At 43.5% G+C, this 27,008-nt stretch overlaps 3 protein-coding genes across 4 annotated transcripts in view; 1 reads left to right on the top strand and 2 right to left on the bottom strand.

Moving 5' to 3' along the window:
- Nucleotides 1-1,926: 1,926 nt before the first annotated feature.
- slc38a6 (solute carrier family 38 member 6) lies at nt 1,927-18,718 on the bottom strand. Of its 2 annotated transcripts, XM_034222107.1 has the most exons (16): nt 18,478-18,718; nt 16,421-16,551; nt 16,220-16,293; nt 10,981-11,033; nt 10,824-10,863; nt 8,571-8,649; nt 6,575-6,660; nt 6,437-6,495; nt 6,089-6,160; nt 5,614-5,670; nt 4,848-4,927; nt 4,646-4,746; nt 4,036-4,160; nt 3,404-3,548; nt 2,983-3,077; nt 1,927-2,805 (listed from the first exon to the last, which is right to left on the bottom strand). In XM_034222107.1, exons 1-16 carry the CDS (start codon nt 18,574-18,576, stop codon nt 2,722-2,724), a joined length of 1,380 nt encoding a protein of 459 aa, XP_034077998.1. In that variant the 5' UTR covers nt 18,577-18,718; the 3' UTR covers nt 1,927-2,721. The 2 variants fall into 2 exon arrangements, with proteins under 2 accessions (XP_034077998.1, XP_034077999.1); XM_034222108.1 differs by lacking the exon at nt 5,614-5,670.
- On the top strand, nt 18,706-21,487 carry trmt5 (tRNA methyltransferase 5). Its single transcript, XM_034222106.1, is given in 6 exon segments — nt 18,706-18,834; nt 19,002-19,585; nt 19,791-19,915; nt 20,052-20,381; nt 20,383-20,692; nt 21,264-21,487. Coding segments are annotated over 6 exon segments (1,416 nt in total). The 5' UTR covers nt 18,706-18,826; the 3' UTR covers nt 21,323-21,487.
- Nucleotides 21,370-27,008, bottom strand: part of mnat1 (MNAT1 component of CDK activating kinase) — a 31,543-nt gene continuing 25,904 nt past the window's right edge. The window contains exon 8 of the mRNA XM_034222109.1: nt 21,370-21,863. Coding sequence (XP_034078000.1) covers nt 21,743-21,863 — 121 coding nt within the window. The 3' untranslated portion in view covers nt 21,370-21,742. The remainder of the gene's footprint in view (nt 21,864-27,008) is intronic.

Here is a 27,008-nt window from a genome sequence, read left to right as displayed (position 1 = left end):
ACCACGTCCACTTGTTTTGACTAACTATTAAAAAAGATATTAGCCTCTGTTCAGCTAACCATGTGTCCCCTTTATTCATAACCTTTAGTCACATTTTTCAACTGTTGTTTCATTACTTTTAGCCATCATTTTTTTTTACAGTTTATCCTCTACTTTTAGTCAACAATTTTAACATCATAAATCAGTTACTTTTAGCTAACATTTTCAACTGTTTATTCTATTTTCTTGCAGAGTCATTTTTATACTCTCTCAGGGCTAATCATCACAACAATTTGTAAAAGCCTACTATTTATGGAAAGACATTGAACTATATTATATATAGTTAATTAGGTACAGAAAAGTTGGAATTCACTAATTTAATATATGAAGGCACTTGTATCAAACCATAAGATGTCAAACTGTTTTAAAGTTCATAGTGGTGACATTGGGATCAGACCCAGCTGTTGCCCAAAAATCCTGATTTCCAACAACAGAAAATAATTTTCAAAGAACACAGTCGACTCCTCTTAAAACAATACAAGAGCCGAGGCTGCCAACAGGGGATTGATTTCAGCCCACCATCGCTCCTCCGCCTCATTCCATCCTTTAACCCTGGGAGATGGTGTTGTCATACTGCTGGACACGGGCCCAGGGTGTGAGTGAGTTTAACTAAACAAAAACACTCCCACCCTGTGACGAGGACTCATGCCCCAGTCAGACGGACCTCCATAAAAACACTCTGGTCTGTGTTAACATGCATGTTTCCAACACATGATAAAACTGGAGCATCTGGTTATCTATTCCTAATTAGGCGTTCATAAACCAAGAGAGGAATGTCAATGAAAGAAGAAGAGCTGGACTGCTGTGAACACAGTCTGACACTAGGTGGTATTCTTGTTTTGCAAATGGGTTTAGGTATGTTGTTCCCAAAGGAGCATATGTGTAGGAGTCAGAGTTTGTTTTTTATTTTTGAAAGAGCTTAGGTTTCCATAATTATGTTGACAGACGTCTGGTGATGGTCACTGAAAGTGCTGAGGAATTACACTTCTACTGTACAGCATTTCTGAGGGTCATATTGTTTAACTCAACTACATTATTTCACAGCTGTTTTGTTACTTTTCAGATCATGGTTTTACATGCATTCCATTTGATACGCTTTTTAAATATTAACATTTAAATGTTAAAGATTAAACCAGTGGTTTTTCACTTTTTGGCTTGTAAACTCTTGCCAATTTCAGGTGTCTATTGTTATGTTGGAGGAAACGAACTCGAAGTTAAGAACTATTGAACTACTCAATAGCACTTTAAACACCATCAAGAGGGATGTGCTACTTACACAGTAATAGGTTTGTAACAAAAATCTATTAATCCCATATATTATAAATACAGCAGACACAAAGGCCTTTTTTGCAGAAAGTGTACTTTTACATGAGGCAGAGTTTTAATGCAGGGCTTGTGATATTATTTTTGTTTGATTTGCACTTGGAGCTAAGTAAAGGGTCTGAATATTTCTTGCACCAAAAAATATATTTTCAGGCTTGATAGTGGTTTGTGTGTGCTTTCTTCATGGTAGTGTCCTTCAAAGTGGAGGATGGGATATTTCCTGGACTGGGGAACCTCTTTAAGGGGGCGTGAAGGGCGGGCAGCCACTGCTTTGTGCAGGGCCGGCGGGGCCCTAATTCCTCAGATTAAAAGCAGCAGTCAGATGGCTGTATGTTCCAGAGGCAGCATGAAGACAATCTAAACAGCATCATGATTAGAAACGTACCGAGCATGTGGCTTTGATTAACTGCAGGCTGAACCCACATCGCTGAGGAGCCGGTCTCAGTCTCCACACTGAGCCTGCCAGTCAAACACAGCCATAGACATGACATGTTGGACTGATGAGCTTCCCACTAATAAACACTAATAAAGACAGGTTTGTGGTTAAATGAGCAGACGCACATGTCAGTTCATAAACAATTTCCCTTTTATTGAATGCCAGTAACCTGAAGAGTTATATTTTTCAAATGTGCATAATAACCTCATACAGTACATTGGAATTTACAGTTTTTTTTGTCATATACATCAAAAAAGGTAAAGAATACAAGTAGCAGCAGACATAATCATACCTGAGGCTTGGAAAATCAAAGACAATCATTAAATGATATAAAACAAGTTTAAAGAGGGGGAAACAAGTGTGGAAAAAAGCATTTAAATACATTTTGGAATGAACATTTGTGATTGTGTGTGTAGAAAAAAAAACTGTGAATATGTTCCATAAACAAAACTTGAAAAAGGGACATTCATTAAGGCTACGACTTGGTCAACAGCGTTTTAAAAGTAGTAGCAGAATGGTTTACATTCGATGCGTAATCACCCCAGAGAACAACAGGCTCTTAGAAAGAAAAAGAAGTACATACAAAAAATAAATCGGTTTGACACAATAAAGGCCTATCTTTTGTTCAAGGCTGATTACAAAAAAAATAAGATTTGCCCTGAATTGGCGCATAATCTAAAAGCAAGCATGTAAAAATACATATAACATTTCAAATCCTTTATTTGTTCGGGCTTATATGTGCAGAGTTTGGTCTATGTTTGACGAGCCTGGTATTAAAAACAACGTTAACGTATAAATAATCTGCCTGAGGTAATGCTGATCAGCATCTGTCCGTTCCCTTCCTTTATCCACTACTCACTATCTTTGGCACGCATTCTCCTTTCTTTGCTTCGCTTAATTTGGGTAAAGGGGGCCCGACGGGGTTAGGAGTCATTTATCCATGTGTTGGCAATGACGGAGAAGCTGATGATGCCCATAATGAAACCAGAGACCACCAGAAGTACAGCCTAGAGACACAAAGAGCATAAACAACATAGTTAACATCATTAACAAAAAGGATATGTTCAAAATAATGTAATAATACAAATGTAAGGAAAATGGGCTCAAACTGTTTTTGTTGCTTACATATATGAGTATTTAATATACAGTACATCTTTATATAGATTATATCTGTGATTATTTACCCCAATGGAGTCAAAGGATCTGAGGGGTCCTGGGTGGATCTTGAGGTAGAAAATGCCGGGGTAAACAAACAACAGGCAGGTGGAAGTTGTCGATCCTGGAGAAAGAAGCAGGATAGTTACTTTAAATGCAAAGACAACACAGTGTATATGTCTGACAATAGCAGCATCATAAACTGTTTGAGCAGGACTGCACCATTAATTATGTATAAGCAGATACTGTGAATTTAGCCAACACGATCAATAACTGTGGAATATTGACATCTTGGCTGAGAGCTTGGCTGCTTTAATGTCTGCTGCAGTTGAAAACAGATCTGAATGTTTAAAGGTCAAGCTAAATGATTGTCTGTAAAATAACAAGATGAATAATCATAGGATTTATAAAGACCAGAATAAAGAGAAATTATTTTTAAATGATACATACCCACTACTCCAAACACATTTCTGATGTCAGGCACAAAGAGGGCCAACAGCAGCCCCACACTCAGGATGGTGAGAGTTGTAATGATGTGGTTCAGCCAGGAGAAGGGCCGACTTCCAAACAGCATCAACACCACAGCCTTGCGGGCCTGTACACACAAACAAAGATGAATCCAACCAAACATACGCAGAGAAGATGTACTGTATTAACAAGCTGAGCAAACGTCTGGCAAGAGAGAGTTAAAGCGTTAGATCTTTTTGTATCAATTGGAAGCAGCAAATCAGCAAATGTACAGACACCCAATAAATATGAAATTCAGCATTATAAATACATACACAACACAATTTTATAAAAAATATGAATAAATCTACCTCTATTGCTCAATCATCAGTTTAAAAATTAGAATAATTACCTAAATAACTAGAACTATGAACATACAAATAAAGGACTCCTGAAACTAATAAATAATCAAATAAGACATTTGACATCAGAGGCTTGTGAAAAAGTGCAGCAACTTTAACTATTTCCTGTTTTCAGATGATTTCATAGAATTGAGTAAAGAACCCAAAAGAATAAATGAAGAAATGGGAAATGTTTAGTTTGTTTAAAGAATATAATGAGGTTGCTGTACTCACAGGAAAGTGAATCAGGGGTACAGTCAGCAGCACAGAGAGCAGGATGGCCAGGCGAACCACCATCACCATGATGTCCCGAGACATAAACGCGTCGTAACTGAGCAACAGCTCAGAGTCCACATGAGCTGTGAGCCGGAGACAAGGACAGAGTGAGGGTGCAGACATGAAAGGGCTTGAAAAGAAGCAATGAAACTGGGAGGAAAATAACTTGGATGCTATGAAAAGAGAAATAAAAAATGAACTTCAGAAATTATAGAATAAAACAACCAGTTATACAACTAATATTTTAATTGTATAGACACTTTATTTTCTCCCAAAGGACAGATACATTAATTTTGTATGAAAAACCAATGGAAATGAAAATAAATAATATATACAAAAGTAAAAAGATGGTGGCCTTGCTGCTATAGCTCTGTGTAAAAACCTGATTCTGATTAATCGGTCTTAAAAGAAAGGCTATGTTTAACTGAGAAAAAAAGACTGCAAGAAAATATTCAGATACAACAAACTTGTGTGTAGTTTAATATTGAATGTGTGTAAATGTGTAGTAAAAATACATATGTTGAGAAGTAATTATAGTAAGTAGTTGCAGTAAAGTGTGCATGCTTACCGTAGAAGCTGAGGTATCCAAAGAGCGCAGAAATGAGGTAAATGGTGAAGCTGAGGCTAATACTGACATTTGTAATGGTCTGCATCCTGGCCTTACTAGGTCTGAAACACACACACATATTCAATGAGAACATTTAGTGTTTACGCGGATGGTGAACATATTTGATCACTTGAATAAAAACAGTAAAGGCTGCAGTGCTGACCGGTCCAGTTCGCAGTAGATTGGAAGCACAGTGGTGTGGCACAGGAAGGAAAAGGCCATGGTGGGGATGGCGAAGCCGCTCTGCAACACACATCAGAGCACAGCGGTCATTAACAAATTATCAGCTTACACTGCTGCACAGGAGCGGGGGGGCAGGGGGTCAAGGTATGGTTTGTGTAGCAGTAATTACCGTCTGGGCTGCATGAGTGTGACAAGGTCAACTTTTCATGAGCACAGAAAACCAGCACCTTCTCAGCTTTGTGAAGACGCACTTCCAAGCTGATCCGAGAGGTTTAGAAAAAGCTTGGATAAGTTGGAACATTTTTAACTATTCATTTATTAAAATCACAAGAGACAGGAAGGGTATGAAAGGCTGTAATCTGTATTATCTCTGAGATGTTGAGGAGTAGAAGTATAAAGTTAAATTAAAACACTTCTATAGTAGCTACATTTTCTACTAAAGAACAATACTTGATTCAATTAGAGTGGTGCATTCCACCACAGCTTTTTAAGATCTTCTCACAAAACATTGTCCAGTTATGTTTAAACATCTGTACCACACATTGTATTTCTGCAAGTACATTACATGTAAAATAAATATGAGTGGCAGCTGCATAGTGCACCGGAGTTCCTTACATATACAACCCAACCTATAGAAAAGAGTGCGACCTGTCACCAGAGTCCAAGAAGTGCAGCAGATCTACTTTCAACAACTTCCCTCTGCCCCCTCACAGGAAGAGAGAAAAAGTCTGCTTTCATACACGTACCTTACTGGAGATGATAAAGAGTTTGGGTGTACAATCTGAGTCAGAGGAATTTGATATCTGCAGAAACAAGGAGAGAATAGCGAGCGTGTGATTTCTGAGATGAATTCTGCAGTGCTGCTGCAAATGGGAGAAACACATCTAGATTTCATTGCCCGGCTTTAGAGATATAAAGGGGAAAACAACCATGCCAGTCTGAAGCCATACTTTGGTTTGTATCATTTCAAGAGGCCACAGGTCATTTCCAGACTGATGCAAGGTCACCCGGACTTCCTTCCCCTCAGGACTGGCACCATTCACCACACAGAGCTCTCTGGTCCTCATCAGCCAGAGCCAACATAATCAGTAAACCCCTCCTCCTAATCCTGTGGCCGTGACCGTCGACCAGACTGCACGCCTCAGGCCTGCGGTATCTTATGTATGTGTGTCTGTGTGCACGTGGACATAAATACAAGGAAACTGGGGTTGTTGTTGTTACCTGGAATGCACCTGAAAGTAGCGTCATATTGTGAGGCAGAGGACAGGGGATGGACCATTTCTTGACCACAACCTGTAGAGGAGACGAGACAACATGTCAACAAAGGAAACATATATTTGTAAGGATGCACTTTGCTTAATCCTGCCATCTAAAAACGCATACTTAAACTATGAAACAAATATTCTACTATCCTGAAGAGCCACAAATGAAACAGACATGCACTACTGCTGCTTCTTTCTTTTTTTTTCAAAACACTTTTTCAAAACACTTTTTTCCTCCTTGATATACAATCTAATTATTTTGGCCAGTATATGACCAATACTGAATACTGGGTATATGTAAACTCACCACAACTACAAAATACAGCATAAAGAAAAAGGCGATGCTGCTGGTATATCCCAGGAAGCCTGTGAGGGTGAGAGAAAGCTCAGGTAAGGAACAACAATTCACTCAAGGTCAGCAAATCCACTTGATTAACACACTTACCAATTTTAGGCAGCATTGCCAGAGGTACAATAACACACAGTGTGACTATGATCAGAAGCAATCTGCCATGCTCATACCAGGCATGTCTGAAAAAAAGAAAAGAGGACATTCATTATTAAAGGCCGAATCGAGGCACATTTCCCATCATGATCTACTAGAACCTCCAATGTGAGGGGCTACAAAGCTCAATCTTCAGGGCTTTTAAATGCACCAACTCTGTCAATTTGTCTCCATTTCGTGCTCAAATACAGAGCGACAGATTCATCATGTGGTACGAATTAAGGGCTTTAGTCCTGGCAAACCATAACAATTATGTAATACACATGCAAACTTTGTGTCGCTCCGTCAGATGAGACCGCATTTCACTTGCCGGGTTTTTCAGAGAGGGGGAATAATATTTTCCTTTGCTGAGGGGTAGCCTTGGCGGTTTTGTTTGGGAATTGGGGAGCTGAAGGAGGAGAAGTAGGAGGGGGGGGGGGGGGGGGGGGGGGAAGTGTTGGAGGTGACACATGTCGAAGGCATGCCGGCTCCGCTGGGGTCGGGGTCGGTGGAGAAGGGTGCTGCCTGCCGCTGCTGTATGTTGCAATGCAGCGCGGGGTCACAGGGGACTGGCTCCACCACTCTTTATGGGCTCCCACAGTCAGCAGCACCTGCTCCGACCACATCAACACCCACTGACCCCCGTTTGGCAGTTTCACAGCTGTGGCGCTACCATAGGCGCTGAAGGATTTGTCTCTGCGTCTAGGCCAGTCCTGCCCTGTAACTGGATGTCAGGGAGACCTCTGCTCCGACCCCGACGCTCTCTTGTCCAATCACTTCTACTCCAGCCTAAGTTTAACTGAACCACTCGACCGCAGCTTAGCTAACCCCCTCCTGCACTTTTTACAGAACATTATGCACACACGGGGATGTATAAAAATCCCATACACCACTAGGATCCATTCTCAGGAGGCTCGGGGGGGCTTACTGTAAAGGCGCAGGTTACCTAGAAGACCCATGAAATGTGGAACATTTCACGCTATGACAAGATGCACGATAGCTCTCAGTTAAGGTGGGAGTATGACTGCCAATAAGTCAATCTCCACATAGTGATGCAGCACAAACCCAAATCCACAGCTGTGCACGTCTTTGGCCTCGTTATCGAACTGAAACACGCAGAGAGAAACTCAAACAGGACACGCGGTCTATTAGCAAAAACTCTAAAAAAGACTTAGCACCACTGTATTATGATAAATGAGCCAGAAAACACATTAAAATAAAAAAACACTTTCATTTAATGTAGGCTCTGATGAGGCCGAGTATGTGTCTGTTAACATCCAAAGGCCACTCATTAACAGAAATGTTTTGCTTCCCTCAGCAGTGAGCTGTAATTAGAATGGCAAAACTGATATCCCCTTGTATCAGTCTGATTCCGGGGAACATGTGCGAGAGATTTGGGGGTGAAAGGAGAGCACTAATACAAAGCAGCTGTGCGTGGAAGATTCAGATGTTGACGGATTGGGCTGTGAGCAGTTACAACTCTCGCTTAAACCAGTGTGGCCAATAATAAAGTGATAGAAGTTACATTCTTGGCCTGGGACTCGCCTGTGAGTCCACGTAGGCCAATGAAAGACGCAGGCTGCTCATGATGGGTGATGTATGGCTCTCCATCATAAATACATTTCCTCTGGGCTCGCTTTATGCTGTACAGCAACGAGCAGGAGTCACTCTCAGACAAAGTATTAGTACTGTGGTTTGTCTTCTACCGCATCAGTCATACATTTCTCATTGCCCGATTAATACTAGTTTGTGTAGCTTTGTGGTGCAGAAATGTCAAGTTTGAGTTATTTGAAGGCCAAAGGTGTAATCTCCAACATCACGGGAACAGTATGACTCGTTCTTTATCTCAGTACTGTTAATCTAAAAGAATGACTTGGTCTGAGCCGCAGCTGTGACACATTTTGAACCAAATGTCCTCATTGGCCCGGATGGAGCTCATATATCTGAAGATACCCACACTGTTCTGTCTGGACTCAGGAGGCTGTCGATGGCTGCAGGAAGCTCCGACTTCAGGATGAACAAACACGATGACATGCCTGAGTGAAGAGAGGGAAAAGGGTTCAGGAAAGGTATTATTTGAATATAAGTTAAACAAAAAAAGCACAATCATATCAAAAGACTGCATGTTGCCAAAAGCAATTTTACATTTCTGTGTGAGGGTGGTATGTGTTTCCAGCAAAAGGAAATGGAAGTCAGGGTGGAGGGGGTACTACGGCTCTGAGTTAATGCAGATGGGTGGGGCAAGCAGCTCAAGGGGATCACCAGCAAAGCCCTGGGTGCGGAGGAGCAGACGCTACGCAGGTCTTCCAACGGCTGGAGAGTGGAGCAGCAGCCAGGATGCAGAAGTGCGAGGAGGGGGGAGGAATGCTAACAATAATGATCTCTGACGCTAATCCAGGTATTTCTCCCACTGCTCCACCTCACTAGGAAACAGGATATTATCAGCCTCCGACTGGCTCCAACATCCTTCCCAAGGACGGCCAATCACAGAGGGGATCAGGGTCACTTCCTCAGGGTCATACCAGCCCCCAGAAACACCAGGAGGAAGAAAGGGAAAGGGGAGATGGAGACTGCACAAGGTGGGCAGAAGGTTTCTGGCTGAAACAGGACTCAGATGCAGTGTGTGCTCAGTCATAAAGGGAGATAATGTTGAGGGATTTAAATGTGTGCAGCCAGGCAGAGCCAGAGTTAGCTGGGCCCGAGGCAGGTCTTGCACTCGCCGTTAAATAAGCCTAGACCTTAATCCCTAAGATCCTGTATTTGTTTATAAAAGAAAATTCCTCCAATAACCCTCCAGCCCACACAGAGACAAGGACCCTCACTATGTGAATAACTAATGGCATTTATGAGCACTCAAATCTGTCCATAAAGTTATTCTGAGGCAGCAGTTGCTTTAGTGTTTTAGCCAAAAACTTTCCCCCCAAAAAAGGCTCAGTTTATACGAACCGCAAAAATAAAAATAAAATATTTTAACCACACAAGCTCATAAAGGCACACTGACGGGTATGTAAAAAACCACCTGTATGTAAATTGTAAATAAGCCATCTGTATGTCAAATATGTCTTATATGTCTTAAATGATATGATGAATTGGAAATGGGGGACCCTGATGTAAACAAGACGAAAGTCTTTCTCTGGTCTGCATCCCCTTAACAATTGTATGTTTTGAGCTGTACTGTACTGTACCCAATATACAAGCTGTTAATAAACTTTTCAATCAATCAATCAAAATCACACAGCAAGCATGATGCAATGGTTTAGTTTCAGGCAGAAGGTTACTGTAAGCACAACAACACTTAATACTTACATCTCTAAACAAAAAGGGCCCTTGAGTGAAGGAAAAGGCTTGTTAATGGCCATGTGGTAAGAAAACAGTCTTATAATAAGTAACAAGTCAAGGAAAATGGACGTAAACATTCTGTGTGTGTGGCCAGCAAACAGTAGGAGAGTGTGTTCAACATTAAGACAGAGCCACTTTCATTTCATTAAGAGCGAGGGGACAGGCAGGCTGTGAGAGCCCAGGGCTGGTCAGTAATTAAGGTCAATTGGCCCCTCAGCCTTTGGCAGTACAGATGAATGTTTACTCAGAGTGAGGCTAATTGCACTCTTATAAAAGGGGCCGGGGGTGTAGACAGATGCATGCTGGAGTGCTGGCTCTCACACTCTCACACATACTGCCCCATGCTGGGAAAACCACAAACATACCAGAGGGCACGGCAATAATCCACTCAGCCGTGCTCTAATGAGTGCGGAGGAGCGGTCACCTCAGCTCCCACCGTCTGAGAGGAGCAGTTTGTGGCTGAGGGACGGGCGGAGATGGCAGTAGGAGAGAGAAAATAAGTGTGGGAGGGGTGGGGAAATAAAAGGGAGGGGTCCCATTAGGTTACTCAACACTGGGTGGGTTTACCATCAGTGATCAATTAGACGAGAAGTCAGGTTTCAGGCCCAGGGGAGGGGAGGGGGCCGAGAGGACAGCGGCTAGAGAGCCAAAGGTTATCAGGGAGTCCGGATAATAGCCTCACAGGAAGAAAGGAGTGAGTCTGAGCTCAGATGCCTCCGATCACCAGTAGGAGGCACTATCTGCCCCCAAAATGCACCGGCCACAGTCTGACACTAGAGCAGTGTGTAGCTCTTCAACACTCTGCTTCTCAAAAACCACAACATCGGTTTATTTCCAACATGTCAAAAGAATTAAACAGGAGCTGACTTACCTCCAATATTTTGTATTATAATGGTAATTCCAACCAGAATCTGAAAAGAAATGTGAAAAGGTGGTTAATGTGAACATGTCTTCTGGTCATGTTGAATATTTAAGTGAATACATTTTCTTTGACAGGAAAAAAGACTCAAACCAAAGACAACACTTACTTTTCCTGGTTTTTGCAAGGCTCTCTCTCCAAGACCTTCATATGAATTGATACCTATGAGAGTCAAATCATAAACAATCAGGACTACTCCACTACCTAGGAGAGTACACATCATCCAGCATTGCATTTCTACAACATTGCCAAATATATGATGGACAGTTTAAAATGGAAAGTATCAACATTAGTGTAGCACAGCCAGAGAGAAGACACAGTCCAGGCATTCTTCCTACTTTTCAAAACCTGATGCCTACATTACCCACAATGCAAATCAACTGCCGACAGGTGTGTTATGCTAGTAGTGGCTTTTGAATTTATAGGCCTTGCACGATGACAAAATTGTCTTATAATGCCATATATACAATATGGACATGACCTAGGTAATTTTTGCTTAACATATTTCCTGTTGTGCTTAAATGCGTGTTTGTTTACTTATGAATGCCATCGATATTTAAGCTAACATAATGCTAAATAAAACAGCACGGTTTTCCGTACAATCATAAAAAAAAAATTGTAACCAGAACAAGAGAGTCAATTTTGCTTATAGTTTTATATTTTTCTGGTATTTTAATATACTGTTTTTTTACATTACATTACATTGCATTTAGCTGACGCTTTTATCCAAAGCGACTTACAATAAGTACATTCGACCAGGAAGACACAACCTTGAAGAAAACAGAATCATATAAGTACATCAGGTTTCATAGAGCCAAACATTTCAAATGCTACTCAACTGGCTTTAGGTAAGCCAGTCCTTTATTAGTATAAAAGTGCTTCGTTAATAGTTCTAACGCTCGAAGTGGAGTCGAAAGAGATGAGTTTTCAGTTTGCGCCGGAAGATGTGCAAGCTATCTGCCGTCCTGATGTCAATGGGGAGCTCATTCCACCATCTTGGAGCCAGGACAGCAAACCCACCTGTTTTCGCCGATGGGAACTTGGGTCCCCCTCGCAGCGAGGGCGCAACGAGTCGTTTGGCTGATGCAGAGCGTAGTGCACGCGCTGGGGTGTACGGTTTAACCATGTCCTGGATGTAGGAAGGGCCAGATCCATTCGCAGCATGGTAAGCAAGTACCAGTGTCTTGAAGTGGATTCTAGCAGTTACCGGAAGCCAGTGAAGGGAGCGGAGGAGCGGAGTGGTGTGGGAGAATTTAGGAAGGTTGAAAACCAGACGAGCCGCTGCATTCTGGATGAGCTGCAGAGGTCGGATGGCACATGCAGGTAGACCAGCCAGGAGGGAGTTGCAGTAGTCTAGGCGTGAGATGACGAGAGCCTGGACCAGAACCTGAGTCGCTTTCTGTGTCAGCTGGGGACGTATCTTCCTGATGTTGTAAAGCGTGTATCTGCAGCAGCGGGTTGTAGCAGCGATGTTTGCAGTGAAGGACAGGTTGTTATCTAGGGTCACACCCAGATTCCTTGCAGTCTGAGTCGGGGGAAACAACTGAGGTGCCGATGTTGATTGTTAGGTCAAGAGTGGGACAATCTTTTCCCGGGAGGAAGAGCAGCTCAGTCTTGTCAAGGTTGAGCTTGAGGTGGTGAGCAGACATCCACTGAGAGATGTCAGCTAGACAAGCAGAGATGCGTGCAACGACCTGGGTCTCTGAGCGGGGAAAGGACAGAATTAGTTGGGTGTCATCAGCGTAGCAGTGGTAAGAAAAACCATGCGGGCTAATGACTGATCCGAGCGAGTTTGTGTACAGGGAGAAGAGGAGGGGACCAAGAACAGAGCCCTGAGGGACCCCCGTAGTTAATTGACAAGGGTCGGACTCAGACCCTCTCCAAGTCACCCTGTAGGTACGGTCTTTCAGGTATGAGGTGAGGAGGGAAAGTGCAGAGCCTGAAACTCCAAGTTTTTGGAGAGTGCGAAGGAGGATCTGATGATTCACCGTGTCGAATGCAGCAGACAGGTCCAATAGGATGATGACAGAGGAGAGGGATGCAGTTTTGGCAGTGTGCAGTTCCTCCGTGACAGCAATGAGAGCAGTTTCTGTGGAGTGACCTGCCTTGAAACCAGACTGGTGCGGATCCAGAAGGTTGTTCTGATTGAGATAACAGGAGAGTTGTTTAAAGACAGCGCGTTCAAGTGTTTTAGACAGGAACGGGAGGAGAGAGACAGGCCTGTAGTTTATAACATCAGACGGGTTGAGAGTGGGTTTCTAGAGGAGAGGGTTTACTCTTGCCTCCTTGAGACTGTTTGGAAAGTGACCAGAAGTTAGAGAAGTGTTGATGAAATGGGTGAGAAACGGTAGAATATCAGGAGCGATAGTCTGAAGGAGGTTTGAAGGGATAGGGTCCAGAGGACAGGTGGTAGGGCGGGCAGAGGTAATGAGGGTAATAACCTCACTTGGAGAGAGAGGGGAAAAGGAGGTAAGTGTGTTGGTGGAAGGAGGGTCTGGTGACCCAGCGGTGAGTAAAGGTGAGTCAGAAAAAGAAGAGCGAATATCATCAACCTTTTTTTCAAAGTGGGTAACAAAGTCGCTTGACAGAAGTGAGGAGGGGGGAGGAGCTTTTGGAGGGTCCAAGAGGGTGGAGAAGATGGAAAATAGTTTTTTAGGATTGGAATAGGAAGATTGGATCTTATCTTGAAAGAAAGTGCTTTTTGCCTGAGAGATCGAAGCAGAGAAAGAGGAGAGGAGAGCCTGATAGGTTAGGAGGTCGTCACGGTGTTTGGATTCCCACCATTTCCGCTCTGCTGCCCTAAGGACGGTTATTTTAGCATGCAGTGCATCATTTAGCCAGGGAGCCGGAGGGGACTGACGAGCCTGCCGAGATGTGAGAGGACAGAGCGAGTCCAGAGTGGATGAGAGAGTAGAGAGGAGAGTTTCTGCAGCAGAGTTTGGAGGCAGGAGATGGAACGAATCAGAGGAAGGGAGGGCTGAGAGCACCGACGAGGCAAAGCTAGAGGGGGAGAGGGAGCGAAGGTTACGGCGGACAAGTGCAGGATGAGAAGAGATTAGTTTGTTATGTTTGGAAAGGGATAGAGAGAATGAAATGAAGAAGTGATCGGATGTATGGAGCGGGTTTACAGAGAGGTTAGAAGTAGCGCAGTTCCTTGAGAATATGAGATCAAGGACATTGCCAGCTTTATGAGTCGGTGGGGACGGAGACAGTGAGAAAGCAAAGGCGGTTAACAGAGATGTTAGTTCGTCTATCTTCCCCGTCTGGAGGTTGAAGTCTCCGAGAAGTACAGCGGGAGGGCCAGTTTCAGGGATGAGTGAGAGGAGATTATCTAATTCCTCCAAGAAGTCCCCCAAGGCGCCTGGTGGACGGTAGAGTACAACAATGGTTAACTGTATAGGATGGGTTACTGTGACGGCATGGAATTCAAAGGTGGAAGGAGTGAAGTTAGGTAGCTTGAAGAGGGAAAAGCTCCATTTGGGAGAGAGCAGGAGACCAGTGCCACCTCCTCTGCCAGTGGGTCTGGGTGTATGGGAGAAGGAATATGCAGTGGAGAGAGCTGCTGGGGTGGATGTGTTGGATGGAGTAATCCAGGTCTCAGTGAGAGCAAGGAAATCCAGAGACTGCAGGGAGGCGTAGCCAGAGATGAAGTCAGCCTTAGTAACAGCTGACTGGCAATTCCACAGGCCACCAGAAACTAGATGTTGGATCTCAGTGGAGCACGTGGGATAGAGCAGGCCGGTTATATCGATTAGGAGATACACGGGGCCAGTGATAATTGCGAGAAGACACATGAACAGGAATAGAGAAAATACACATGATTATAGCATGCGGGGCTAGAAAACTAAAGAAAAGAGAAATAAGACACCAGCTCGATCAGAGTAGGATTTGCCTCCTCTTTGCCTCCCTCGTGACTCCCGCAGGACTCCCGCAGGACTCCCGCAGGACTCCAATGTCTTTGTCAGTCTTACTCCCGCAGGACTCCAATGTCTTTGTCAGTCTTCGGCTGTCTGACGCTGAAGCTGACGCTCCAGAAAAGAGCTACCCGAAATGGATGCCTGATTGCTCAGTTCTCACAGCTGTAGGGACCACGGCCCTCTAATTAGTTAACTATCTACAGCTGATGGGCGACAATAGACTGGCCGTGCCTATATTAATGCAGGCTTGAGTGCTGAGACCTGTAAAGCAGGTTTCGCCTGAGCAGATCTGAGATTTAAAATCTCTCAAACGCGATTTAGCCGTTTACGCTACAATAACAATTTATACAGAGTCGAATAAATGAAACAGAAGTCTAATTAAACAAGAATATAACTTACAGTGGTTGCTGCGTCAATAGGTAATGTCGTCACCGGGTCCAGATGCACACTGAGTTCATCAGATTTTAAATGCGGTATTTAAATTCTTTTTAAGGTACAAAATGACTGAGTCATGCGGTTGTACTTCACGCCATCAATAGACTGGCCGTGCCTATATTAATGCAGGCTTGAGTGCTGAGACCTGTAAAGCAGGTTTCGCCTGAGCAGATCTGAGATTTAAAATCTCTCAAACGCGATTTAGCCGTTTACGCTACAATAACAATGTATACAGAGTCGAATAAATGAAACAGAGAAGTCTAATTAAACAAGAATATAACTTACAGTGGTTGCTGCGTCAATAGGTAATGTCGTCACCGGGTCCAGATGCACGGACCCGGACATCTAATTCCAATGTCTGAATATTCTTAAAATGTTGAAGTTCACTGCTGTTTGAAACGGGGTACTTCCATTTGTTATGCTATCATACTGTTATTACATCAGTGTCTGAAAATGTTGTTTCAATGACACTAATGTTGCTTATCACAATTATTTTTGAGAAAATATATCAACCAATAATGGTAGTTATCGTGATAAGCCGAAAGTCACTTCTGCCTGACCCAATACCCCCAGAATTGTATGCATTTTCAAACTTGTCGACTTTAGACCCAAACAACTTTATGTCAATGTATCAGACATTAGATAAGACCAATGTAGAAGATGATAAAACAATCAGGATATAGCGCCCCCCCTCAGGAAACTCTCAAAGTATCTGTGTGATAATTGATAACATCCCATATATTATCTCATCATGTCCCATTTGACCCTTTTAAACATATTTTACATACCACCTGATTAACTTATAACAAGGAAGTCAATAAAGAGACAAAGAGATGCCAACACATCAGCTATTTCCCTGAATAGCATTGTGATAATGAGGTATGCAGAAGAAATAGTTCAGGGTGTGGTTAAACAAATCTGGATAACCCCCCTGGATAAACCTATGAGGAAATTACAATCTAAAGTTACATAGTGTATCCATTGTTAGTTTCTCACCTGTTTGGCCACACAGCTTTAGAAGGAGATGTATAGAGTACGCTGCCAGGCTGGACACTAGTACTAACAGGAGACTGGAAAGGAAAGATACATTCAGTACAAATGAGTGCACATGTAGCTGTATTTAGGTCCGCTTTGTTCAAAAAGGCGTCAGATATTTAAACAACACTGTGGTAAAAGGTGTAATAAAAGCAGTCTTACGAAAAACCAACTATTCCAGTGTTAGCCATGGCATAAGATAGACCCAGAATGCCACTGCCCATGATGGCATTCATCAGGTTGAACACAGAGGAGGCGAAAGAGGCTCCTTTGGCTCTGGGCTGCACCGATCCCTGCACACAGTGGAGATAACATGTGAAAAAACGATAAAGAGTTAAAACAATTCATGTGAAGACAAAGCATGGAGCCAAAGAAATCGTATTATTTTTCTAGGAGCTTTAAGAGAATTGCTCCTGACAGATTTCAGAACAACTGGCTGGCCCTGATGATGGACGTCATGAAACAACACTGCAGAGGCATGTAGGATCAGGGAATGGAAATGGGAGTGGATGTGGTGGGATTTGAGCAGCTAGCAGTGGGACAGCTGCCTGAGCTCAGGATAAGGGGAGCTGCCCAAACTGCTTGACCTCTCTAATAGGGGATATCCTGGAGAGAACGAGTGACAACTCTGGTGTCAGTGTCACAACAAGCGGGGATTGACCTGCGAGCTGCTGATCAGATCCAGGAAGTAAGCTATGACACCTGATAAAAATGCAGGGTCGCAATGATAACAAATAATGCACCAAATCAAATAGGATAAGAGATAAGATAAGATGGTACTTTCAATGACACAGATACTTAGGATATTTGAGTTTTAAAATAAATATGCACTGGTAAGGTATTGTGATATGAAATAACAAATTAATGTAAAGACCGTTCTTATCTCACCTAGTTCCTTTTACATTGTATTTATTGAGCTTGGTTTCAAAATAGTGATAGGGTTTATACATGGTAAAGTAATTATAAACATGTGGGGCAATTAATCAACTTTACAATGTGTCATTAGATTAAGTGCACGGCGTTTCTACTCTCATTTTTGAGCATGGTTTCTGGCCACATGAAAACAGTAAATAAACCACACTGATTGATTCGTGTTAGCCTCTTATAATAGGTCAGGTGACTCATTACTTGTTCCTATACTTTTAAACCAAACATTGCTTTGTAAATCTGAACCATTCAATCCTTTGTTCAACATCACAGAGATGGATTTGAATCTTCTTTGAGCTACTTAATCAATGAGTAGAGTAGTGTTAATGGACCAAATGCAAAAACAGTCAGGGATGATCAATACCTGTATTGATTAGGGTGTACCACAGATCACCTGTGCTATGTTATCTGGATTGATTTGGGGGAATTTAGAATTCCTTTACACCCTGAATAGTAGTTAAACTATAATGCAGGAAACTTAAAAGTGTGCATTTTAAGGCTGGTCTTCATACATCATTTATTTAAACGCAACTGTTTTAGGAAAAACTAGTTAAAGTTAAAGTTAAAGTTAAATCTAAATTATGAAGAGACTTATCACAAGGACTTTGGAGATCTCCCACCAGAGCCAAGTAAACATATTAAATAATTGTTTTAAAAGCCCTATGGTACTAATCATGATGAGTGTCCATCACTATAATACTACATTATCGTTATTAAAAACACATCTGAAAAGGACAGTAACTAGCAGAGAAGTATAAAAAAAATGTGATTTATATATTTGAACTTGCATTCATAAACTCCTGGGTAAATTGTACATTTCTTTTAATTTCGTGCAACTTCCTAATCTTGAAAGTTTGATGCAAGCTCTTTGTTTATCTTTTTATCCCTTTTTTTAAAGTATGACTATTGATAATTAACAGTTGGTGTATCTTTTTAGAACATTTTTTATTATAGAAAAATACACTTAACAAACACACTGTATTGTGTCTAAATTGATTAAATCCTCTTTATATTAAATATTAAATAGCAATTATTTGCACAAGTTAGATATTTCCTCAGTGGAAAACAATGAATGAAACACCATGGAGCAGTTTGTGTTTTAGGGTGGACTTTCACTGTAGCCTATTTACTGACAGAAGCAGAAAGTGGAAACTGAGAAGTTTACAGAAAAGGCGCGTGATGTAGTCATAAACATACACAGAGAACTTCCTGTACTGATCCTCATTTACTCGTTTTATAAAGTTCACGTGCTCACTGTTTTTTTAACCTATAAAGAGTGTTTTCTTACTCACATTTGTTATTAAAGGTGTCGTTTCGTCTCCTTCGATGATTCTATCGCTGGTGACGCATTCCCGATATAAGTCTGGAGCTGAATCTTTATTGATGCTCATTTTCTTCCCTCAGAAACTCAGGGCACAAACTGCAAGACTTCTTATTCACGACCAAACTTCCTCCTACCAACATCCCAGCTGCTGACTGTTGTTGTTTATAATTTACGTCAGCTGCCTCTTTTCCGTCGCATTTGGCACGTCAGTAAAGAGACCGCCCAATCAGAGAGCGACTCTCCGTTAGTTTGACCAATCAACAGCCGGCACTGGTCGACCAGTGATGACGCAATCCAAGCATGCCTGAGAGCGGAGGATGTTGAGGTGAGCTCTCAATGTTACATTTCTTGAAAATAGAAGCATAATTATTATTATTATTGAGTATTTTAGCCGACGCGGCTCTGTTTTGTTAAACCAACCACACAATTCACTCTTATTCTGTGTTTTATAACTTTCCTGCTGCCTAACCGCCACGTTTTATGTAATTGTAGGTCTCTCTCCAGAGTCTTTTCCTATGTTCAAGCTGAAAGAAACCTCAAATCTGCTGTGCTTCGTAGCCTCTGGTCTGCAGCCTCCGTTTGTTCTGATTTTTATTTGAAACCCACCATGGAGACTAAGCTTTACAAGCCCCCTCAAGAGGTCCGGGGTATGACCTCTCTCAACAAAGAGGCCTTTACACAGACCATCACTGTCCCGGCTCTACGGGTGCCCAATGGGGTCTTAAACAAAGTAGTTAAGAGCCTGAAAAAGGCAACCATCCAGCGCCCAGGGGTGCCCAGAGTAGTGCAAGATGAAGAAGGGAGTAGTGACTTTCGTTTAGTCCTGTTGGACCCCCACAGAATCTCCTCGTCAAGCTCCTTCAGTGAAGGTGAAGCCGAGGCTCTGAGGTCTTTCAGTGTGGTTCAGGAGCTGCGGCACTATGAGCTGCAGCTCACCTACCACAACCTGAAGAGTGATGAGGTGCTGGAGGCAGTGCTCCCCCCGGGTCAGGACGTCCCCTCTGGGTTCAGCCGGGTGGGACACATCGCACACTTTAACCTGCGGGACCACCAGCTCCCATACAAGAACCTTATAGGTGAGAGGAAGGTGTTGCAAGAGAATAAGGTATTTTGTGCATTGTCAAAGATGCACAAGTCTCTGGAAATGTAATAATGTGATGAAACTAATTCTTTAAAACAATATTCAGTGTTTTGATGATGGTGTCAAAGAATTTGGGAGATTTAAAGTTAGCGGCACATTTTAATTATTTATTTCTAACTTTGTGTCTGCTTCCATTGTAGGTCAAGTCATCATTGACAAAAACCCTGGTGTTACCTGTGTGGTCAATAAAACAAACATGATCGACACCACTTACCGCTACTTCAAGATGGAGGTGATGGCTGGGGAGGAGAACATGGTTGCCAAAGTAGGTTCAATCATAAATGTGCATATTCCACGTTAATGGTGTATTTGTAAATAAGAAAAATACTATCCATTTGTACAATAATGCTCTGATATGAGACCATTGACTGACAGTTGATACATCGTTGTCTCTGCTGCAGATAAAAGAAAACGGGGTGACATACGAGTTTGATTTTTCACGTGTCTACTGGAATTCCCGGCTGAGCACAGAGCACCAGCGCGTGGTGCAGCTCGTGAAACGCGGGGACACTGTGTTCGATGTGTTCGCCGGCGTCGGACCTTTCGCCGTCCCGGCTGCCCGCTCCGGAGCCAATGTTTTGGCCAATGATCTGAACCCAGAATCCCACAAGTGGCTGCAGCACAACTGCAAGCTCAACAAGGTGGAGAAGAAAGTCCGCACCTTTAACCTGGACGGCAGAGCCTTCATCCAGGGGCCCGTGAAGCAGGAGCTGCCTGTGCTGCTGAAGGGAAAAGGCCAAGGTTCACATAGTGATGAACCTGCCTGCCCTGGCTCTGGACTTCCTGGATGCTTTCAGAGGTCTGTTGCCCCAGGAGCTTTCCTGCGACGAGAACCTTCCCACAGTGCATTGCTACAGCTTCTCTAAAGAAGACAACCCTGATACGGATGTGGTGAAGAGGGCCTCCTGTAGCCTCGGGTTCCCCCTGAAGGACAAGTGTTCTGTGCATTTTGTGCGTAATGTAGCACCCAACAAAGATATGCTCTGCGTGAGTTTCACCATCCCTAAAGAAGTCCTCTTCAGCGGTGATCAAGAAAAGACAGGTGAGTTCATTCATTCAACGGTGAGGAAGTAATGACAATTTGATGATCACTTCAGGGGAAAAAACATATTCAAACATGAACAAGAATACTATTCAAACATATAAACATAGAATGAGAGAGAACAATGTGGTGATAGAGAGATGCAAGGACGACGTATTTCTTAGGTTCGCTCCATAAAAAGCCAATAAGATTTTCCATTGGATTGTCTGTTCGCTTAATCTGTATATCATATTTGATATAAATACTCCCAAAGAAAAGCTGAAACAATGTCAGTTACTCAATAAACAACATCAAATGGCAACTCATTTGATAATCGGTTTATGGTTTGACACATTTTTCCAGCAAAAATGCCGGAAATTATGTTTCCAGCTCGTCAAATGTGAGCAATTTCCTTTTTTCAACTCAAAATTGAAACCCGTTTCTGGTTCTGATTTACGATACATCAATGATGAAATTCATCTTTTATTTGCAGCTCTCATTGAAGAGCATGTATGTATCTTATATGTGCCGCATATGGGTCAAAGAATATTATGTGGAAAAAAAACTATAAACTGATTTTGTTTATCTACAGATCCTTCAGAAGAACCTGCTCCAAAGAGACAGAAGTGTGAAGAAGCCACGGATTCATGATCGACCTGCCGATATTAGGAATAAAAAACAACTTTTTAGTTGAGACATTTGACTTTTCTTTGTTTTTAATCGGAGTTTAACTGATGCTTAATAACAGATTATGTTGCATGTTGTCATAGGAAATCATGTCCAATCTGTACTTCAATACATCATATTTTGTTTCTACTTTAATGTATTGGAGCTATTATTATTCAAAGCTTGACTATATGTCAGGAGTTGTTTCACTTTTAAATAAAATTCACAAAATTGACAGTTGTTGACTGATTTAAATAAAAGATAAAAACAAAATATAAAAAAAAGGTCATTAAACAAAAATCAGTCAGAGCAGCATTCAGCTCAGCAGCGCTGGCCTCTTTAGGGTGGCAGCGAGTGGCTTTTATTGTCCTTTTGGTCACATTTATCTTCGGGCTCTGGATGTTCTCAGCGTTTAAAGACGAACATCCCACTGAAAGCGTCCTGAACAGCTCGGTGACAGGCCAAAGCTGAGGTGTATCCTCCAGCTGTGTCCTGAGGCATGGCAGCCCGCACGTGGTTCAGATACCTGAGAACACACACAGAGCTCTGGTCAGTAACAGCAGTGAGGTATGTTGTCAATAATGTGACTGACTGGCAGCCTGAGAGCAGTTTTCAAAAAGTAGTTCCTGTGAGTGTAACCCGAGCATACGTTTTTTCTTCATTAAATCCACACTTGAAGTTATTTTTTCTGGCTTTCCGCGACCCTTTGGCCCTTTTGATGAAATCAACGAAGACAGACGTACCCATACACAAACACTGGAACACCTTGTGCCTAAAAGCCTCTCCAACATTGCTCTATTAAAGTATTATGGGTGTCTTTTATTTTTTAAGTGCTTACAGATGTATCCTGCCAAAGCCCCTTTTTCAGGTTCTTAAGCAAAGCCACTGTTTATTTTCACATTCGTGCACAGACAGAAAAACAGTCGAGCTGTTAATTTAGTCCTCACATTGATAGATGCCCCTCTACTTCTTCGCTGTGTTAGTATAAGGGGGGTTGACCTGTCCCCCCCACCCACTCTAATCCTTCCTCTACTGTTGTGCCGTCAAAAAGTGGGCATTGGCAGAGAAACCCGCACACATGTTCTGTTCTCCAGCATCTTGACTACAAAGCTAAAACGACAAAGTCCTCTAACAACGGAGACAACACGTAGCCTTGCCTGTCAATACTGCCGACCACCCGACCCCCCCCCCACACCACCCTGCAGAAATCAGAGTCCTGGCAGAAAGGACTAAAGCCCTCACACGAGTCTGGCTTTGTGGCCCCTGTTCCTGTGAGCCGGAGAAACTTCAAAGTAAAACGAGAATCAAGAGCACAGACAGCCCTCTGTGATTTCTGTGCCCATTCAAGCTGCTTTACAGAGTAACCCAACACCTGTGGGGAGGCAGAGAGAGATGGAGAGGGTTGAGGCATATGTGTGTGGGTGTGTGTGAATGAGAGATGGACAGGGAGAAAAAAAGGTGTCAGGGAGACTACATGCTGAATAGATCATATTTTGCTTGGGTGTTTTATGATTCTACGAGGTGCTTTGCTACACAATAAAGCCTTCACTGAAATAAAAGTTAAACATATTCACTGGCATGACTGTGACATAAAGTCGAACATTTGCGAGTATCAGAAGGATGACCTTGTCTTGTCTTACAACAGACAGTGAAAGTGAGAGGAAGAGCAGCACAAGATGTCAATCAGGCCACTCATCACCCACTAGAGAAACGACACACAAGTTCAAAACAGGAGGCCCAGTGATTAATAATAACTTCATTAGGCCCAAGCTGCTGTAGCCTGTCCTTCAGAGCACTTGAGGGAGGTCTTCTCATATGGCTTCCTGCATCAGATGAGTGCTATCTATTGATTATATTGTACTGGGCCTTTTTAATGGTGAAAAAAGTGGGCTATTTACAGCCCGGCTAAGTCTGCTCTTCCTGCTAATCTAATCCCCAAGCTACTCATGTGGTCATTCCTTCCAAGAAAGCTGAGAGCTCTGTGTAACTTTATACCTGCCTGCCCCTAAGGAGCCAGAGAGAGGGAGCAAAAAAGAGAACATGAAGGAGAGGGGGGAGGAGGGGTGGAGGGGAGTGGGAAGTGGAAAGGAGGGAGGATATGAGGTGAAATCACCTTTGGGTATCATCATCACAAACCCTCTTCTCTTAAACCAACCCTGTCTGCCCTCTGCTCACCCCTAACACCCGAGGTTAGTTCAGTTCTGCTCCATTAACTCAGCGGTCATATCCGCATCTTCCTGTAAGGGCCGGCCGCGTACATGTACAAGCACAGGACCGGTTGTAGAGGAAGCGGAAAGATAAACTTGACTCCTTTCACATGACTGTACTTGACAAACATTAAGAGTGGACTCACAACACACTAGACGTGCAACAGCATGAACTGCGTTTACATTTGGAGCACACTAGTCTGCTGAAACACGAAGTCACTTGACACTGCCTTCAATCATAAAACGAGATGCAACACACATGAAACCCCCCTGAAATGCTTCGAGACCCTCTGACGCTACTGTTTCAGTGTGCACTCCCCGTCTCCACACCCTACAACCCCCCCCCCCCCAACCCCCTCTCTCCCTTTCTCTCAAAGGACTGGACTGCCTTTTGTTCGCAGGGCCCTGAAACCCAAGCCGTGTCGGCCGGTAACATCTTTCACTCTCCGGGCCCCACCAGAGCATTAGCTGCAACTCGATATGGGTCTTTTCAAAGCCTCGTATTATTGGGTAAATATGGGTCACTTTGGACTGGCCCATTATGTCGCTTGGGGGGGGGAGTGGGAAAAGACGAGTGCAGGTGATGAAGACAACTGAATGACACAGTATGACAGTGTGCGTGTCAGACTGCAGTTACCACAAGGGAATATGATTTTCCATGAGTATACACACCCAAAAGGAGTTATATATGTTTTCCCAGATTTTTTTCTCACATGAACATCTCAGCATAAATCTCAAATTTAGATATTCCCAAACGCATAATAGATGATAAAGTACAATATTCTTCAACTTCTACTCATACCATCTGCTGTTAACGCTGTCTTTTTAAAAAAAAAAGTCATGTGGATCAACATTTTTCAGAGCCAGCAGCATTTTTCCACTTGTGTATAGAGCTCTGAATACCTGCGCAATGTCTCCTGCTAATGCTAATAACGGTCAGAGATTTCCCTGACTGGACCCCAGGAGTATTCCCCACTCCAGCTGCCTGGAAAACGCAGCGCAGCCGCATCCCTAATTCAAAGTGAAAAGATAAGTGGCGAAATGTTCCAGCGGGGTTCTGCGTGATTTCCAGCTGAGAATGTGTGGCTCCTCTGTGTTTGGATCGACGATGCTGCTGCGGAACGGCGGGTGTTTGGGCTCTTCAGGGAAATAGCTGTGAGGTTGGGACTCTGGAGGGAAAACGGCCGATATCAGAGGGAGGTGCAGGCTCTGTTGGGCCTCTTGTCTAGACTCCATGTGTTGGCTGGAATTGGATTAAGAAGAGCTGTGGAAGCGCAGGCTTGATGGAAAAGAAAAGAGGCCTGTAATTCAACAAGTCTATTGCAGCAAGCAGACACTTAATCAACATGCAAACCACAGAGCAGGCGCACGGGACAATGGAGCAATCTGAATCAGTCCTAAACAACGCTAACTGTAGAATAACTGGATGTGGTTTGGCTGCTTAAAGACTTAGCTAAAAGATGCAAAACTGGCTGCTTCAACAGAAACATTACTATCTGAATGAGTGGAATTTATAAGCTCCATGCTGCTCTCACGTTTTCCTTCAAAACCCTGACCTGAGACTGGGCCTAAGCTTGGCACCTGTCCACTCTTGCAACCCTTACTGATCCAGGGTCAGCATTTGTTTTACTTCACATAAGATGAGAGGCTGTTTTAATTCAGCTTGTCGTCAGCATGATTCATGACCCGCACAGTGTAAGATGACTTCCAGGCAGTTGTTGAGATGAACTCTAGATTCAGTTCAATCAACACTGGAAAGATAAATCAATAAATCCAAACCTACCTGAGAGCGCTCCAAGGACTGAAGCCTCATTAGCTATGTTTATTAAAGCGAAGGAGCTTAGACTGTAGTGTTGAGTGCACAAACGAGGGCAGCTGACAAGCACAGAGCAGGCTATATCTGAGCAGAGCCGCCCCATGCTTCTGTGAGGCCAGTCATGAGGCTGCTGGATGGCAGCGTGAATGTCCGGAAGTCTTCCTTTAACGCTCTGCTCCAGCAGCGGTTGAGGATTCCTGGCCTGGAAATGATGGGGGCTGAAGGGGGGGGGGGGAGGGAGGCAGAGCCACACACCTGCCAGATGATTTGTCATTATAGAGGGGTCAGCACTCAGCTGTCACCCCCTAATCACCCATCCTACCCCTTAAGTCAGCCCCCCCTTTACCCCCCAAACTCTACTGCAGTCCTCCAAAAACACCCCCTGCATTCCTAAGGCAGATCCGGTTACACTCACAGCACTGCTGCCTCTCCTTCCTACACTCTGCCCTGAGAGAAAATGTACCCCTGTGAGAGACACAGCACACTGAGCACATTGTGTGGATGTGCGATGTGTGCTTATGCCCCCCCATGTGTGTCTACACAATTCCAAGTGTGTGAATACATGTTTTTGTAAGGGCAAAGCTGTTTGTATCGATACTGATGGTGAAACCGACGGAGCAGAATTGTACCAGCACGGGACGTGTGAATTGGTCCAGGCTGCAGTCCAGAAACAAAACCCCCTGCAGACAAGCCAAACACAGAGGACTCTCACAGGTATACTATATCTGTCAACAGCGGTCTTTCATCACCACAGGTCAGAGGTCACACTCCTTTCCATTGAGTGCAGCTTCCTCTGGGACGTGCGAGTGTGTGAGACAGATCCTCAGCCATCAGCCTACCCACTGTCCACCAGATTATCTCAAGTTGTGAGTGCGTCTGAGGGGAGCTCGGTGCGGTTACATCATGTCCTCACGAGCCTACAGACCCCTTATCCATTATCGTGCTTCTTATCATTACCACCGACAGACTCTGCATCCAGAAAGCAAGGAGGAGCGGGACATGGGTGTAGCTAACACTTAGTTAAGAGGAGAACATGTTTAGAGTGTTAACAGAAGCTTTGGGTGACACTTGACTTAAACACTTATAGGAATACACTCTCATTTAGGGGACTGACAATCTGTAAGATGTCAGGAAGGCAGCTCGTTGTATCAGTGATAAAGACTAAGAGGTACACTTGTTTTGTGTCTATGAAAGACAGCATTGTGGAGGTACCCACGATAAAGGCCTATTGTGCCCAAATTCCACTTCCTGGTCCCAGCGTCACCTGTCACTACTCATCCAGGGCTCTCATGTGTGTCTACCTGCACCTCCTCTGTGTGGCCTGATGGGGGCAGTAGAGGCCGACTGACTGCACCTAACCGCAGCAGCCATGGGGCTTTGAGAGGCATCACACATCCCGCTGGCCACTTGATACAGAGAGCATCTTTCTTTCGTCTCCTGAGCTGCCACTTGATAACTTTGCCCCCTGGAGAGTTTAGAGGAAGGAGGAGGGAGGCAAAGCAGACTGGAGAGGGAGGATAATGACATGACATCAGTGTCATCGTTAACCAAATGGGGCCGTAAACAATGGAAGGACATATGCTGTGCAGTGAATGGCTGCTAGCACAAGGCACACCCATACATGCACAGCAAAGGAGCCATGACAGTT

This window comes from Gymnodraco acuticeps, unplaced genomic scaffold, assembly GCF_902827175.1.
Source record: "Gymnodraco acuticeps unplaced genomic scaffold, fGymAcu1.1, whole genome shotgun sequence".
Classification (NCBI taxonomy): domain Eukaryota; kingdom Metazoa; phylum Chordata; class Actinopteri; order Perciformes; family Bathydraconidae; genus Gymnodraco; species Gymnodraco acuticeps.
This window is presented reverse-complemented; position numbering and strand designations above follow the sequence as displayed.

What these genes read in the sequence shown, in the direction of transcription:
- slc38a6 (XM_034222107.1), bottom strand. Translation starts at nt 18,576, where the DNA reads ATGAGCATCAATAAAGATTCAGCTCCAGACTTATATCGGGAATGCGTC. An exon ending in CGACACCTTTAATAACAAAT is followed by an intron (nt 16,552 to 18,477) that starts GTGAGTAAGAAA and finishes CACTGTGTGCAG; the next exon opens with GGATCGGTGCAGCCCAGAGC. An exon ending in GGCAATGCTGCCTAAAATTG is followed by an intron (nt 6,496 to 6,574) that starts GTAAGTGTGTTA and finishes TCACCCTCACAG; the next exon opens with GCTTCCTGGGATATACCAGC.